Below are 18,315 nucleotides of genomic sequence, written 5' to 3' on the forward strand. Positions count from 1 at the left end.
TCATGTAATAACCGTAATTTGTTTTTCTCTGTTCTATGAAATTTGGTTTGTAAATATTTGATGATGTATAAAATAATCTTCAGTGCGGAATGAAATGCCAGGTCGAAAGCTACATTTTTTTAATTCCTTTTTACATTTTAAACGTGGCTATTATTCACTAATTCATTATTCTTTTTTATGTTTAATTTGAGCCACTTGACAATACCGTCTGCCTCAGAATAATGCAAATCAACGGAATGCAAAACGCCGGTTTATGATATTCATGTGGTTAATTAAGGGTCTGATTAGTTAGGTTTTCGATTAACGTATTTATTACAAGTGCTACTTTTGCTAGGTGGGTTAAACACTGTGTTGATAATTTTCCGAAGATTTTGTTCTCATACCAGGCAGGTGTTTTTCGGCGTTCTCTTACGATTTGTATGATATCTAACTTGGGCAGGATTATATACGGTTGCCCTTTTCACAAAAAAATCGCAAGTGTAAAATTAGCCGAAGTTATGACGTCACAATACTTTTATTTACTATGACGTCATAACTTACAACTAATTTTACACTTAAGATTTTTGGTGAAAAGGACTGCAGATTTATAAAACTACTATCTTTAAAATTAAACATTAAAATTTCTCTGGTCGCAAAGGATATATAATAATTACGTTTTTGATTTTCCTGTATTATACAATCAGTGTAAACTAACTAGCAACGTAAGGAACCGAAAAAACGGGGTAAAATATTAATATATCCCTTCTGGGAGAATTTCGAATTTCTAAAAAAGGGAACAGATCTGATGAAACACAACAAATGAACCGTCGTATAATCCTTATAAAGATAGTAAATACTTTCTGAGGTCATCAAAAAGTTCCGTTCGTGCGAGACCCGAAAGGGTAGTCAAGGACGCTAAAACCCCCTTAGCAGAAGCAGAGTTCAGCAAAAGGTCTTCAATATGTGTAAACACGCCTTCAAGTAAGCTTTGAAAGACCCCGACAAAATCAAGATCGCTTACAAAATCCCTCATCATCATCATCATCATCATCATCATCATCATCATCATCATCTAAATAAGAGAAACGTTTCACTGAAATTTATGTTGTTTTATTACTAAAAAAACGTATGTAAGCAAATACGAAAATATCAAACGAAAAATGTGCCAGTTTTCAAATAATATCGTAAAAACAATGTGAACTATACAAAACAAATTATGTTTAACAAATTCCTGAGGTTTGTTGGTGATCACAGAATGAAAACAATGGTGAATCTGTCATGCAACCCAGTGGCCGTGTAAAGTATTCTTCGTTTTCTTCTCGGTAACCAAATTCAATGTTGAAATTGCACATTTCTGAACGAAGCCTTGGGAAGAAAGGAAAGCAAACAGAGTTATAAAAATATACCAAATGATGAGAGAGGGACTGTAGAAGACGGTTCAAGAGAAGTTTGTAAAGGATTTTTTCGCAGTGCATTTATTTTTAGGTATTTCTAGTATTTCTAATAATAGACTATTTTCAGTCATTTACATAGACAACACAGTTCTAAATTGCTGTAAATAGGGGACGTGTGTTTTTGAGTTAAAACGACAGTATTTTAAATCTTACCCGAAGTCAATCTTTTTATCAGTAGGATTGAGATAAAGGCATCTCGCCGTCTGTAAAAAAAGTAGTGAAAACGATTTCCAGAGTAAGCTAGCGAAAACGTTAACATATGGATAGCAACTCTCACAAACTTAAGCATACATTTTGCTCAGTCATAATGTGAAAGTGCATGTGCACTTATTAAGATTTTTTTCATTCAGATATGTCAAAGTACTGAAGAGTTAGGTTTGTCTTTTTCATATCTTGTTGACACAATTACCAAAGTTTTACATATGTATTTATCTTTTTTAGTAAGTTCAGAATCTACATTCAGTATTTTACTATATTATAATACTTTACAGTTCACATTGGCAAAACAACTTCTAAAGACTTTGATGTGTAGTTATATGCCTTAATCAGCTCGAGAAAGCATAATTAATTGACCCCGAACTTACCAGAATATCACCCGTCTTTATTTCTATCGGGCCACCAGGTATACTGTAGGTTTCCTGAAAGGTAAAATGCAAATAGATTGACAAATTGCAGCCTAACTAAGTCCCAAAATGAGCTGTGCATGGTTTTTACTTGGTTTCGTTGATAGTTTCCATTTTGATGTCTTCATCTTGATGTGACTAGGCCTACATGTAATCTCGACTCCATTAAGCTTAAATATTATGCATTTTTTGTTGATTCCTACCGTTTGAATTAAAAAAAAAATTCTTAGAAAATCCCTAATCTCGCAGCAATTATTTTCGCTCACTCTTTTCAGATCGTGAGTTGTACATTAATTATTGCATATTGATTATAGACAACCCGTAAATGACACAAATGGTGATATTACGTTCTCATTACTAAAAACATATCATAATGATTCCAAAGAGCAGTCCGAAATTGATCGAAACAAATTTAGGAAAGAGCATTGGACTTTTGCCATATAACTCAACAAACTTGACTCGATGGTAATTTTTGGTTTGCCTGTAAAATTGCAATGTACCGGATACTATAAACCAATAGATGTAACGCGCTATAAAACCTAGTTTAGTTTATCGACCACTTTCCAGTACCAATTCAGGACCTTTGCAGTTGATTCCAACTTTACGGTAATTTGTCGTGATGTTGACATTATAAACTGTATATTGCCCATAGTTTATCAGTTCGGTAATTTTTGTTATTACCCTCGGTTGATCTTTAGATAACTGGCTCCCTATTAGCATCCAAGTCCCGTTTCGCACTATATATCCCTCAACCAATAGGCCTTCAAAGAGAAATGTTAAAAGGAAATAAAAAAAAAACATTTGGTATTTAAAATATATCTTGAAATTTGAAATGAGTTGAATAGGTGCGAAAGAGATACAATGACATATTTGAAATAGTCGGTATGAATTGATAGGAATCGCTACGAAGACTCTAAACTTTCCACAATGAAAAGCGAGTCTTAATTTAAAGAGGGGATGAAACATACCTAAATAATTGCTTCCTACATAGTAAGGAACGATTGTACTATGTAGCATGCTAATCGACATCATGTTTTTTTTTATTGTTATCAGTTAGGGCATGTCAAATTAAAGACAGTACAAAAATGTAGGTTTCTCACCATTATGATGAGTATGTAAATAATATCTGTGTGCCATAACAGATGGTTTGTTCCATGGACAAGCTATGTCGGTGAAGAAACTTGTTCGAGAATAAAAGGCAAAAAAAAAAAAAAAAAAATGAATTAGAACGAATAGCGTGTTAGTCATGATCCAACAACATGATCCATGATAACGACAAATATAAGGAAATTAAATAAATAAAAGAAAAGAAACCAAAAAAAAAAAAAATAAATAAAAATAAAATAAATTAAAAAAAATTAAAAAAAATAAAAATAAAAATAAAAATAAAAATAAAAATAAAAATAAAAAAACAAACAAACAAAAAACAAAACAAAACAAAATACCCTACCCCTCTTCCAAAAAAAAAACCAACAAAAACAACAACACAAACAAAAACAAAACTACAAAACAAAAGAAAATAGATAAGCAGATAAAATATGATGAATAATCCAACTTTCTAAAATTATACATACAGAAACTAACTTATAAATGGACAACCGAGACACCACTAAAAACTGGGAGTATGGAGCTGTACGGTAGAGTAAGCTTCCTTCCTTTTCCTAGTTGCTCATAAGATGTTCTGTCAAGTCTTGGTTAAAACGAAGAGGAACTATCCAACCTTTTTTAAAACAAGAACCTGATAAATAAAGGGTTCTACGTTTAAAGGCCGACAATCCCAAGTGTAACAGAGTCTGTTTTCTGCACAGAGGTCAAATCAAAAGACATGAGAAAGTGCATACAAACCCTGAGGATGATTTCCAGGTATGAAGCCCGAGTTCAGCAGAAGATATGACTGGTATTGGAGTTTCCCTCTGTAAAAAAATCAATATTAATATCTACAATACTTAAGGAGTTGAATGTACACGTATCACAGTAAAGATACACGTACACAAACAAAAACAAATATGAAAGACAACAAAAAACTTATCCCACATCCCTGGTGAAAAAAAATGCACCTCGGTATAAGCTAAATACAAAATAATGAAAACTTTCAGAGACCACCAGAAGGTTTTCAGAAGAAATTAAGTGTCGTGGCTTACGATCAAGCAGTCTGCTGATGTGAAATGTATCAATATCTTTGAATCTTAATACCTGTATTTTTTGTATGTAAGTTAATTGCCCAAATCGTAAGCGTTTTTAAAGTCAGTCTGTAACTTCCGCGTTTAAAATGATATTGCAAAATTTTGTTAATCAAATGCTTTAAATCAAAATATAATAAACAAAATAATAACAAAAAAAAAAAGCTCAGTATGCATTATACTTTTGGCAAACTTTACATGTAATACAACAGATTGATTAAGGTTTAACGTCCTTAAGCAGATATTTCATGCATTTTCAGGACGAAAACTACTGACCAATCGAAGGGACCCTGCCCGACACGCTGAGCCAGGTTTTTATTATATCTCACAAAAGCAACAACCCGCAGGTTGCCACACTCAGACACATTATTCTGACTTGAAACCATCAGTCGTTGCTCTGCTCATTTAAATACCCATGCTTGGAGGAGAAGCAGTGACTTTCAATTTCAACAACTTTCATGTGAATCGGTCAGTACAGATGCATGTATATATACTTACAAAGATGTAGTGAATTTCAAAGCAACATTAGCAGCATCAACTGTTGGATCTGCAAAAGTATGGTCACATTGTAAACCATAGAATAAAATAAAGTAAAAAAAAAAAACAAAAAAAAAAAAAACCAAAAAAAACAAAAAAAACTAACAACTCAGAAAAAATCAAGAATAAACTGAAGGAAAATCGGTTTCTCCCTTGAAATCTGTAGAAAGGTAAAGAAAGGATACTTGTAATCAGACTCGGTAAGAATCAGGCAGTGGGATATATTAAAGTTTGATATAACCCACCATTTTCAGAGTGTTATTTGACTGTTTGTACCATCAGAATCTAGGAATAAAGACAAGACTTTCCATATTCCACAATGTTTTCAATCGGTAAAATGAGTTATCATAATTGCAAGAGAATGCACTGAAAATAACCATTTCAGGGAAGATAATAAGGTTGATAACTCCATTTTTCTAACATTCTAATGAACAATTGTCAAAATTTTTTTTTTGATAGCTTTTTTTCATTTCAAATAGTGGGACCTTCTGTCAGGTCATTTGGTATTGCCATTACTGTTTCAGAGTTTCTCCATTTTACATGATTCTTACAACGACTTGTACTGATGGAATACTTAAGGAGGTAGACCTAGGGTAAGGGACATAACTAAAGAAATCAGTGATATGTTTGCATCATACACAACTTCACCTAAGCCTCTCAAGCTTTCATTTGAAGCAGAATAAAATGAATCCAAGTTAATTAGATGCTTACATAAAATTGATGTAAAATGCATATAATACAAACGTTCCAATGATTTTTAAGAGTTGTTTCCCTTACCCTAGGTCTACTTCCTTAAGTAGAGTGTACGTGCACGCTTACTCATTCGGTACCTTCAAACGAAAACGAAATATATGTCAATTGACATTCTCAAAATAGATTGACTGGTTGGTTGGTTGATTTATAAATCCTCAAAATAGAAAGAATGTTGTTAACGGTACATTCAATACACTGTTCATATTACGTGTATTGACAGAACTTTACTGTGATGAAGATTACATTGTGAGCTCTGAATAATTTTGAATGAATCCAAGGACACTTTAAAAGAATATAAAATTATTACCTTCAACTTTCTCTCTGAAATGGACCTCTATAAGGAGATATTTATACGGCGTTTTTCTTCCAACTTTTATGTTCAGACCTTTAAGAATTGTAAAAAGGAAGTTAAAGAATCTGATATCATTTGTATAGATTAATTTTGAGGTCTTTATTCATGTTAAGCATAGTCAGCTTATAATTTTTACCTATGTAGATCAACTGTGGGATACTCAATAGGCATGCGTGAAAACATACACTTCTGCGATGAAAATTGTTTTGTACATCGCGGAAGTGTATATTGAGCATACTCATTAACTTAACACGAAAGGATCTATTCTGAAAATTTTATCATTTATATCTAATTACGGGTATAAAAACATCAACTCTTTTGTAACATTTTGTTAAAAAAAAAACATATCTTATTATACGGCGTTACCTTTTGGAGGAACGAACTTATCATGTGTTCCGATCAAGTCATCCCAACCAACGAAATTGATAGCTGCACCTTCACAGTTTTTACCCTTAAGATGGGTTTTACTACACTGCCTGTAATAAAACACAGAACAATCTGGAAGATTAAAAATACCCTAATTTAGTCACAATATTCACTGCGGGAAAGTCGATGAGTATAAGCATGAATTATATTTCTGCGAGCTAAGGTTTCGGGTAGAGCAAAAGAATTTTACTCTCGTAAGAGTATATTGAGCATGTTCAATGACTTCCCGTCTGAACGAGTGCATTGTCCTCGTTACCCAGTCTCCCCCGTAGGCCTTATTTACTGCTGCCTTTTTTACTTGTATCTATCAAGAATAGAACATTATCGCAAAACATCATCGGTTATATACTAATTTAGGATCGGCAAAGGTATTTACACATTATGCTGTTTATAAATTTCAAGAGGCGCACGAGGTTCAGTGATGAGTTTGACATACAAGTAAAATAGCGTATAAACATCTGAACAAGAGATTCATATTATAGTGAAGATTTGTTTGTTTAATTTCAATATGTTTACAGCTATTTTTAGGTTGTATAATTTCCGAAATATTTACTGATTAAATAATTTCTTGATGCGATTCTGTTATATAGTATTTTATATGTAATAAGAATGTTTACCATAGATTAACATCAGAAGCTGGTTGCCCGCAGACCCCTATAGATACATGGTGTACTAGTTTTGAGTTTGTATTTACATCTATCATAGAACTTTCTGGAACGATAGCATATTCATATTAGTGCAAACAGACACTCCTTATGTCAGACAATGCATAGCATATGGGTTGTAATTTAAAAGACGGTAAAATCTATTCAATTGAATTTTATAATGGATGTTAATGATGAATAGACACAATCATGCATGTTTTTGTTTGAAATATTTCCTACTTGCGGAGCTCGGGATGCAGCCATATTTTATCCTGTTTCTTCAGAGTTACCTCCCGTAAGAGCAGGTGTAATTTTGAAGTCTCTTTAATCGATGATCGGATTCGGGTGCAGAAAAAAGAGGTAACTCGAATGAAAATGGAATCTCCAGCAGACAAACACAACGGTGTTTCTAAAATTTACAGGGTGTTTCATTTTGTTGGTAGGCTACATAAGGATGATTTTCATTTGCCATTGATGGCAGGGTCAGTAGAACGAGAAATTCCCTTTTGACTTTCGAGATTTTCTAAAGTATCGTCGATATCGGATGGAAAACCTTACGTGTTCCGAATAGACACCTGCTCCAAAGGGAGATAAATATTGACAAAATAATGGTCCGCAAGTCGGGAATTATGATGTTTTATTTTAATGACAGAGCGTTTAATAGACGTAACAACAAATGAATAAAAAGTTTGCATTGACTGGTTGATAACAAAGATAACAAATTGGAGGATGTCCCAAAACTTTATATCGAGATCAATGTAGAGGGAATAGAAAATAGTTCCTATAGTCTTTGTAGCTATAACGGACCCTATGTCACTACCTCAACATTCGCTCCCAGTTTTTATTGGAGTCTGAGTTGCTCATTTGCTTTTGTTACTTTGTATGTATGATTTTAATTACTTTATGTTCTTTGTTGCGTATGTCATTATTCCATGTCTGGTCTTTGTCCCTGGATTACATTCTTTTGATTACCGCGCGCTATAACCTTCAGTTCATCAAAAGCTCAAAGACACAAATACCGTTCAAACATTTTTTGTTCAAGTTATTTTTGTCTTCTGGTTGTGCAAGTATTTCTACTGATGATATTAGGTGTGAACAAATCAACGTGAGTTTTCATTTACATTTCATTTAAAACGCACATACCTATGTATTTTTCATCGAAGTCATCTAGTGGATGAGCATAGCACATATACTCTCCTTTCTGAAAAAGTGAGTAACTTTTCAAATATGCATATTGTTACATGTATATCAATTAAAATTTAAATTTGAAAGCAAAAATCAATATTACTAGTTTTGGAAATAACTCATTCAAAAAGATTGTTTTGTTTGTTTGTTGGGGTTTAACGTCCGAGCAGCAATATTTCAGGTATATTCAGACGATGAACATGAAATGGATGATAAAATGAACATGAAATGAAGAAAAAAAAAAAGGATGGGTCACAAGGATAATAGGGTCGACAAATTTTGATTGCCACTAGAACAAGGGGGATGGGTAAGGTAGGGCAATTTAGCCTCCTGTGGCGGAGCGCAAAGGTTCCTACTCCTATCGAATACCACAGCAGGGTTCTTTAACGTGCGAGGAACGTGGCATCTTTCCCAACACGGTGCACCACTATGGTTTGTGGTCAGGTTTTCCGTATTATAGCCTGACAACCCCAGCATGTAACATGCAAGGGGTACCCCATTCCACCACCTGGGGCACACATCCCAGTTGCTCTGTGGGCAGAGCGCCTAGCCCCCGGCTAGGTTTCTGAGCACTATTTAGTCGCCTTTTACGACAAGCTTAGCGCTGCTGCAGGCCTATTCTTTTAACACCCGGACCTGCACGGGGCCATTCAAAAAGAGGTAATCATTTGTCTGATAAGGTCACTCAGACAAGGGCTATGAAAATGCAGATATAATGTTATACTTCTTTTTTTTTTTAAATTATTTTGTTTTTTTTTTTTACGTATTGTTTGTTTGTTTTTTTTATCATTTAACTGGGTACATAGCGCAGCTTACTTGTTCAGTCTTTACTAATGGCATCTGAATATTCATTGAATTTTCCGATGACCCTAGAAAAAAAATTAATTTTTTTTTTTTAAGAATTCATCCTTTTTTTCGCAATAATTGACTTGATTAGGTGTGGCATCCACTTGTCAGTTGGTGTACCTCTTAGACGGTTAGAGTGGCAGGGAAACATTCCCTGACCCACTTTGGTCTGGGAGTAGGCCAGAAAGTTAATGCAGTAGCCCAGTTGTTTGTTGGTCAGGCATCCTGAAGGCTGAGCTTCGCCACAAGGAACCGTCAGTCATCCACTAACAAGTGAAGATTCTTAAGGACGGTCTAGCGAGACGCGTGACATTAAAGGGTAGTTAAGACCGTAAAAACCCTAATCATCAGTATCAGATTATAAGCTATAAAGAGCTCCCTCAAAGGGGTTTGAATTACATGCATGTTGTTCATAATGATTTTATTACTAAAAATCGATACTGATTGTATAGATAAACAGCGCAACGAAGATGAGTCCTGAATTACACTGATTTCAATAGACCTAATAAGTAAGACTCCCCAGTCTTCCTGAATGATTGTAGTACTACATGAAAGCATAGATGTAAACTGAAGTCGGAAACAAAACTTTATTATCTATTTTCTTCGCGATGAAAGAGTAGGTGTCGCAGAGAGAGCAAAACTTGTAAAATTAAACGTATGTATTTTTGCAACTGCTAATTGTTGCAGAACATGCTAAAGAAACATATTCAAGGGTAATGATGTTTCATTTTTTTTTAAAAGAAGTGTTATACGAAAAAACTTTCTCTGAAAGAAAAAGAAAAACACAGAGAAAATTACTGCGCTTACATTATTGTTAAATAGATCTTTATGACAAAACGAAACCTTCTGAAATCTGATGTTTTTCATTTGTACACGAAATCAAGCGAAATAAACATCACGTTGAAATCATATTACATTAAAATAAATCAATTACAACAACCATCTAAAGAAAACAAAATATCATAATATATATAGATAATAAAAGTCAAAATTTTGTCTTAACCTTCAGAGGTAATGATTTCAATTTAAAAAAAACACGATTAATCGAAGAAAATATCAAACGAGAATCATATTGCATAAAAAAACGAATTAAAATCATCTTAATTAAAAATATAAAAGTGTGTTAAATAAGTACCTTTGGAGACTGTAGATATTACCATTAGAGTTAGTAGAATAAACATGGCCATGATCTCAGAAATTGTTTACAATAAAACAAACTGTAGTACACTTCTATATATACTTCCATCATGTTTACAAAATTGCAGAAAAAATAAGAACGGATCTAATGTTTACAGTTAAGGTCATTCTCTAGTTCAAATGATGTCATAAAATAGCGAAAACCAAAAGTCAGATAACGGAGCCGCTTATCAAGGAAATACGTGTAAAATAGTCAACAATAACAATACGTGATAGGCATGACAAGTTGAAAACGATAAAAATTCAACAAAATTATGAAAAAAAGCTACGAATAAATGTATGAAACAATTGTTGTTAAGTTTGTTTTGCTTTATTTCTTTCTTTGAACGGTTTATGTTGGTAATGGATATGGCAAAAAAAATATTAGAGAAAAAGAATACAATTCAACAACAACAACAACAACAAAAAAAAAAAAAAATAAAAATAAAACAAACAATATATATATATATATATATATATATATTTCATTTTTATATAGATGTCACAGCGGTACGAGTTCGAGTCCCGCGGAGGGATCGACCAAAATTTTGCATCGCACATTTGACAGTTCTAACATCGTTGGGAATTTATATAATGGGCAAAATTTTCAGTCAACAACTGACCTTCTTCAGTGCCTTAAATAAACTGAGTGTGTATGAAAGTAAATGGTCTGTGAACACAACTCACTACCTAATCAGGTGAATACCTGTGACGCATAAAATTTTACCGACAGTAACAAAGATCTTGAACATTGTGCTATAGACACACGTTGTGTGTTGATCTTGAATACTGAACTATAAAAATAAAAATATTTACAAACACTGTTATAAGAAACTATACAAAATAGGAAGAACTTAACGTTTTTTGTTAATTCCGTGTGGGTGTAAAACACGGAGTTCTTTTATCCAAAATCTCTCCCGCTTCACTCTCTGTAGATCGCTCCAGATCGTGTTCCACGATGAAGATTTTCATTTTGTTGAAATCATCGAGGCAGTGGTTAGGTAATCTGAAGTGTTGACTCACTGGGAGTAAAGGCTTTTTTGTTAGGTCGTTCCTATATAAAAGTAAAAAGATAAAAGGACTTGAAAACAGGAAATAGAGACGATCTACATATTATATGGCTAACAGAGTAAAATACAATCTGAACTGAAGATAAGTTTAACATGGCGGCACATAGAAAAAAAACCCACCGCAGTGAACTCAGGTGCTCAGGAAAGGTTAGCACTTCAAAACCATCACGTTTGTCTTTAAGTTTCAGATTCAATATACAGATTAAAGCCTTGATATGAGAGAGAAGAAGCGTTCTCTTTTATTTAAAGTTCATTTGGGTACTCCCATGGGGCTTACTGAGTCGTAGAGAGATAAGAACATATCAAATATATACAATAATGGGAATTTCATGGGTCAAATGATGTCATGAAATAGTGACAACAAACAGACAGATAACGATTCAAACTAACAAGGAAAGTAAATAGAAAAAGTCCACAAAAGCTGATCAAGAGAAGTGGACAAAACTAATTACGGAAAAAGCATGAAAAAGCAACAATACGAAACGGTCATATGAAAAATGCAACATGTCCGAAGGAAACGGGCTACCCCCCCTCCAATAAAAAAAAAATGATTTGATATAGGTCACAATATTTCTACCGAGAAGTCATGTAAGTGCAAATGCAAATATATATATATTATACGAAAGGTTTAAGCCATTCATGACTTATTGCTGCATATGTAAGGAGAATTTATGACAGTAAAATTAAAGTCGTCACTTTTATCATAAATCTTAGTGCAAATAGACCATAGGGTTAAAATAATAGTTTTTTTTTTGCATATAACTCAAAAATTTCTGACAATGCAAAAGTACAATCAGTAGTCAAATTTCCATATAAATCTGTTACAACCATGTCGGTGCTACAGCCATGTCGCAGTTATAACCATGTCGGAGTTACAGTCATGTCGGACCTATAGCCATGTCGGAGTTACAGTCATGTCGGAGTTATAGCCATCGTTGTTTTTTTTGCTATTTTTGATGTTATTTCTTTATTGATTTGATTGTTCCTTGGATATAAGTGGTTTTATATCTTTTGATTACAACTTTGGTAGGAAGAATTAATTCATAATTAATATAATAATAATATGAAACTTGAAGGGAGTGCTCAAATTTATTGCAGATTATTTCCCAATCACCGTTTTAACTAAATAATGTTTGAAGTTGTACATTTGTTGCATTTCACCATATACAAGAAATGTGCAATGTGCAATGTGAGCTTCCTACTTGTAATGAAATTTACGCATTTATTTTATGCTTCTGAATACATGGTCATATTCCACATCACCAGCGCATTACTGTATATTGGTATAGTTCTATAGACAATAAATTGTGAATTATCACTTTGAAAGTCCAAAATTCAAACGTGTTTTCTTATCTCTACATGTGCAGACTTTAAAAATAAATAATATGATTTGAAATCATTATTTAATATTATAATTGCTGACGGTTAATAATAATTGAAAAAAAAAATTGCATATGTATTTAAATGAATATGCAATCTGAAAATGAAGATATTTTCAAAACTATACTCATTCACATAACAGCATATGTCACCCCTTAAACTAAGCCAAAATTAGGAAATATTCGAAACAAAGAACTAAAAAAAGTATTTTTAAAGGGCCATGGGAGACATACATGTCATCACTTGGCATTCGTCCTCACTCGTTATCAAACGTCTTCTCCTCTAAGGCATGAATGTTTCTAAGGGTATCTTGGGGATTTTTGATTCGCTAGAAAACAGGAACACCATAACTAAATGAGGGTAACAACAAATTTACCGAACACTAATCTGATCCATAATCAAGTCAAGTCCGAAATAAATCTGGAAAAATAGATATTACCCCACCGGAGAAGCTGGTACCGCAATGGCCCTGACTTGGAACGGGCACTCCAAATGAAATGATTGGGTTAAATCTAGGTTTTACAGTGCGTTAAACTTTCCTCTTTCATTTCTCATTGTTTTAGATGGAACTGAGTATTTTTCAACCAACGTCTGATATCTAAAAACAAATTTGGTAAGAGACCTTTTAAATTCTGATTCAGGAGTCTGTTACGCAGATATTTATGACGTTCAAAGGAAATCAGAGTAGTTAGTACTTACTATGGCGTAGGGAATCAATTATGAAATATAAACACCATAGGCAGGAGATGAAAGGATATTGCTGCATGTGAGAAGAATGTATGACAGTAAAATTAAAGTCGCCTGTTTTATCATAAATCTTAGTGCAAACATACTATAGAGGTAAAATAGTAGGTGTTTTGCAAATAACACAAAAATTTCAGACAAGGCAAATGAACTATCAGTAGTCAAATATCCTTGTTTTTTTTGCTATTTTGGTGTTATTTCTTTACAACTCTTTTCCCCTGACACTACTTGACAAATTACAACCAAACTTAGTATGAATGTTCCTTAGGATGTTTTGCCTAGAACTAATGTGAGGATTTAATTTTGATTGTCGGAAAACATGGCTGCCGTTACCAAGAATAGTAAATACAGGTTATACTGAAGTTTTTCGCATATATCTCCAAAACCGTTAGTGTTAGACAACTTCTGACACGAGGTAAACATTTTCAACATAATGAGATTTCTTTTTGTTAATCTTTTAAGCAATGTTAGAGTTATAACCCTTTTTTGATATTGTTTTAGCCAATTTTAATGTTATTACTTTGAATATTTTCTCCACAGAAACTACTGGACAAAATTTAATGAAATTGATTGGATTGTTTCTTAGTGGAAAATTGAAGTAATGTGGTTGCACGTGTGAACTGTGAAAATATCGTTTATTCTTGGAAACAAATTTTCCTGTTCTTTCAAAACTGCATTTGTATGTGGTTCTGTAAATTCTAGATTTATAAATGGGTTACAAAGTTTCATAAGAATATTTTACAGTTTGTTGGTTGTTATAATTTATTACAAACAAGTACAATCATTAACAAAAGATAGCCGAAGCAGTAAAATTTGTTCTTTTTACTTATGTTTGTTTTACATTTCCGATACAGTGTTTTCGAACGCCACTAAGCATTTGGCCAATCATGTGATTACAATCAGGTGAATTACGTTTTGTAAATGTTATGGTGTATCCATCTGCACCATGAAAACTGATTTATTCAACGGGTCATAGTTTTCCTTTCCTCGTTTGTCTACCCCGGACTTGACTTTTTATGAGCAACTCGGCGGATGTTTCTAGAAAAGCAGAGAACGCTTACCCTACCGGTGCACCTGGTCCATGCTCCCAGTTTTTAGTGGAGTCCGAGTTGCTCATTTGCTTTTGTTACTTTGTATGTATGATTTTAGTTACTGTATGTTCTTAGTTGTGTATGTCTGTTTTCCATGTCGGGTCTTTGTCCCTGGATTACATTCTTTTGATTACCGCTATAACCTTGGTTCCCTTGATTACTCTTCCATGGAAGAGCGTCTTTCAGGTCAAAAGGTAAAAGCGAAACTATAACGACTGTCGGAAAAATACTGAAAACAGATAACCAATCCAACAATTGTTTTCCCACTGTTTAATATGTTAAGAGGGGGATATATAGCACCGTCTTCTAAATTTTTAAATCGATATGGTTGCCTATTGAATCGTGTATATCTATAGTCACAAGCAGAACAACAACAACAACAAAAAAAAAGAAAAAAAAAAAAATGTTCATGTATTGATTTATTATAAACATATATATATATGTAAAAAATCTTCTTTTGTTAACTCCATTTAGGTCTGAAAAAGATAAATGTTTAATTTTTAGTACGCACAAAAAACTTCTAAGTAGATAAAAGATAACAGAAAGGTTTGAAAATATGCTTCATGGAACAGATTTTAAATACCTAAGAAAAACACATTATTTTGAATCATTATCTTTGGTACGTCTATTTCTTTTCAGAGTAATTACTATGAATTGCATTTTAATCAAATATAGCTGAAAAAATTGCTGCACGGGCGTTAAACTCCAACAACCAATCAATTAATCGTACACAAAACCTTACCGATCTCTCAGGACATAAATACGTTCATCATTTAGTAATACCCTCCTCTAGCTTCACATTTATTTGTTTGATACCAGCCAATACTCTGTCAGTCGCCCTTTTATTCAATCCGTCTTCCAACTGAACGTTAATGTTCTTGATTCCAGCCAATACCTTGTCATTCGCGCTTTTACCCAATCCGTCTTCCAACTGAACGTTAATGTTCTTGATTCCAGCCAATATTTTGTCAGTCGTCCTTTTATTCAACCCGTCTTCCAACTGAACGTTAATGTTCTTGATTCCGGCCAATACTTTGTCTGTCGCCCTTTCATTCAATCCGTCTTCCAACTGAACGTTAATGTTCTTGATTCCGGCCAATACTTTGTCAGTTGCCCTTTCATTCAATCCGTCTTCCAACTGAACGTTAATGTTCTTGATTCCAGCCAATACATTGTCATTCGCGCTTTTACCCAATCCGTCTTCCAACTGAACGTTAATTTTCTTGATTCCAGCCAATATTTTGTCAGTCGTCCTTTTATTCAACCCGTCTTCCAACTGAACGTTAATGTTCTTGATTCCGGTCAATACTTTGTCTGTCGCCCTTTCATTCAATCCGTCTTCCAACTGAACGTTAATGTTCTTGATTCCGGCCAATACTTTGTCAGTTGCCCTTTCATTCAAATCGTCTTCCAACTGAACGTTAATGTTCTTGATTCCAGCCAATACTTTGTCAGTCGTCCTTTTATTCAATCCGTCTTCCAACTGAACGTTAATGTTCTTGATTCCAGCCAAAACTTTATCAGGCGTCCTTTTATTCAACCCGTCTTCCAACTGAACGTTTATGTTCTTGATTCCGGCCAATACTTTGTCTGTCAACCTTTTATTCAATCCATCTTCCAATTGAACGTTAATGTTCTTGATTCCAGCCAATATTTTGTCAGTCGTCCTTTTATTCAATCCGTCTTCCAACTGAATGTTAATGTTCTTGATTCCGGCCAATACTTTGTCTGTCAAACTTTTATTCAATCCATCTTCCAACCGAACGTTAATGTTCTTGATTCCAGCCAATATGTTGTCAGTCGTCCTTTTACCCAATCCGTCTTCCAACTGAACGTTAATATTCTTGATTCCAGCCAATATATTGTCAGTCGTCCTTTTACCCAATCCGTCTTCCAACTGAACGTTAATGTTCTTGATTCCGGCCAATACTTTGTCTGTCGCCCTTTCATTTAATCCGTCTTCTAATTGAACGTTGATCTGTTTGATTCCGGCAAGTGTCTTTTCATTAGTTTGTCTAATTGAAGCGCAATGAATACAGCTTACTGTCATAAAGAAATAAAATAAATTAGATTTTGAGCCCGGGTGCATTTTGAATGTAAACAATGTCTAAAATTTACAAGATCAATTTTTCTGATTTAATAAAATTCATGGAATATTTTTAAAATCACACGTTGGTACAAATTCGTTTGGAAAAATGTTCTCCACATGATGATAACCAATACCAAAAGCATTCTTAAAAAAATATGTTCAAATTCATTTCAGGTGCAGAATTAGCATTTTGTATATCACAGACAATACTACAAATTATCATGTAATTTAAAAGTAATTTATTTGTTAAATTTGTAAAATAAACGAATAAAAAATTGTAAATAATGTCCTTAGAAGTTTTAGATCAACAATTTTCTACTTAAAAGGATAAGAACCTGAAAAAAGTCTTACATGTGTAAACAATACAGATGACAAAAGTTGGTTTCATCTTCATTACCATGTTAAGCAAATGATGTTAAATGTTGTAGAGTTATCTTCTTTGACCTAATGGGTCATAGGTACACCCTTTTTATACCAACGTTTTAGCGTTTAATAATGTAAACATGATAAGAGATTCATGATGTTTTTCATGGATTTGGAAATGTAACGACGTAATACGTCCTTTAATACTTCCTAGTACAAAACCGGTGGTTATTTACTAAGAAAATTCCAGTGCTTATCTTTAATGACACGTTTATATTGCAAAGTAGGGCTTGACCTTTTGTCTCTGAGCACTCTCTATGAAATCAGAACATTTGGAGCATTGTAATTTTGAACTGTGTTGGCGATATAGTCTTACCCCGCCACATACTTTATGTGCCTGTCCCACGCCAGGAAATTGTAGTCCAGAGATTGTCGTTTTTATTTACTGTAATTCGTTTTACGTTTTTTTTTCTAGAAGTTAGTTCGATTTTGCTTTTTTTAAATGGTGTCACTTCATTCATATTGGGACACTTTGCAGCTTGTTTTATAGTATTGGTTTGGCCAACTGGAGACCATGTGGTGGCCTGTATAATTTTATTGTATATTGCTTGGCTTTTGGTGAATGACTCATACCACATCATCTATTTTTATAATTATTCTATCTCACTGTTACTACTCTGATCTTAAAACACACAACAATACAAGCAATTTTGAGTTCACACACAGATGAAGTCCACTACCCAGATTATCAACTACAAATCATTCTTTATTCACTGATATTAAAGTTGCATATATTTGATATGTAGCTTAACATCGGGGTTATATCTATATACAATAATACAATACATACCATCTTTATTTTTCATGGCATCCACGATAAACACATATTACACATTATTTAATACAAAATTTCTTTTAATGAAATTGTATAACAAGATATCATTTAAAAGATTTAGTAAGAATTGGCCAACCAGGGTTTCTATAGTTCTGGGGTTGTTACAATATTTCTGATCTAAAAAGAGTAAAATCTTTAAATCTTCAAAAGCGTTGATCTGTTGTATATTGAAGGGACATTAAAGTAAGTTTTACATATTGTACTCGCAATGTTTATAAAAATTGTGTTCTTACATCATTTGTACTACAAAGAAAATACAATTGCATTAAACAAATTATAATATTCACTTTACTATGGAATACTTGGAAATGTGGTCTAGTCAATAAGTCAAATTCATTTAAAGTACAAACGATCCCAGTTCGTCGTTCAAAACCATGGACAGATTCGTCAATATACGTTCATTAATTGCGCTTTGTATTTACGATATGAAAATGCGCATATCGAAACTTGACCTTTGGGTTAACACTGACGACACAAGATAGGGACCTAAATAACCAGATCACAAGGTCATATTTGTTTATAAATACT

The 18,315-nt window shown here is 33.4% G+C and overlaps 2 protein-coding genes across 2 annotated transcripts; both read right to left on the reverse strand.

Annotated features, from left to right (window-relative positions):
* Positions 1–1,073: 1,073 nt before the first annotated feature.
* LOC148610640 (peptidyl-glycine alpha-amidating monooxygenase B-like) lies at positions 1,074–10,281 on the reverse strand. The gene is made up of 12 exons (XM_088595870.1): positions 10,115–10,281; positions 8,950–9,002; positions 8,092–8,149; positions 6,922–7,015; positions 6,245–6,354; positions 5,834–5,911; positions 4,735–4,783; positions 3,902–3,969; positions 2,738–2,817; positions 2,018–2,071; positions 1,587–1,636; positions 1,074–1,344 (listed from the first exon to the last, which is right to left on the reverse strand). The coding sequence occupies exons 1-12, from the start codon at positions 10,164–10,166 to the stop codon at positions 1,200–1,202; spliced, it is 891 nt and encodes a 296-aa protein (XP_088451996.1). The 5' UTR covers positions 10,167–10,281; the 3' UTR covers positions 1,074–1,199.
* A 4,563-nt stretch (positions 10,282–14,844) lies between these two features.
* Positions 14,845–17,034, reverse strand: LOC148610641 (uncharacterized). The gene is made up of 3 exons (XM_088595873.1): positions 16,881–17,034; positions 15,183–16,483; positions 14,845–14,916 (listed from the first exon to the last, which is right to left on the reverse strand). Exons 1-2 carry the CDS (start codon positions 16,927–16,929, stop codon positions 15,210–15,212), a joined length of 1,323 nt encoding a protein of 440 aa, XP_088451999.1. The 5' UTR covers positions 16,930–17,034; the 3' UTR covers positions 14,845–14,916; positions 15,183–15,209.
* Positions 17,035–18,315: the final 1,281 nt, after the last annotated feature.

This window comes from Perna viridis, chromosome 8 (assembly GCF_037379345.1).
Source record: "Perna viridis isolate PV_CMFRI_1.1 ecotype Kerala chromosome 8, ASM3737934v1, whole genome shotgun sequence".
Lineage (NCBI taxonomy): Eukaryota > Metazoa > Mollusca > Bivalvia > Mytilida > Mytilidae > Perna > Perna viridis.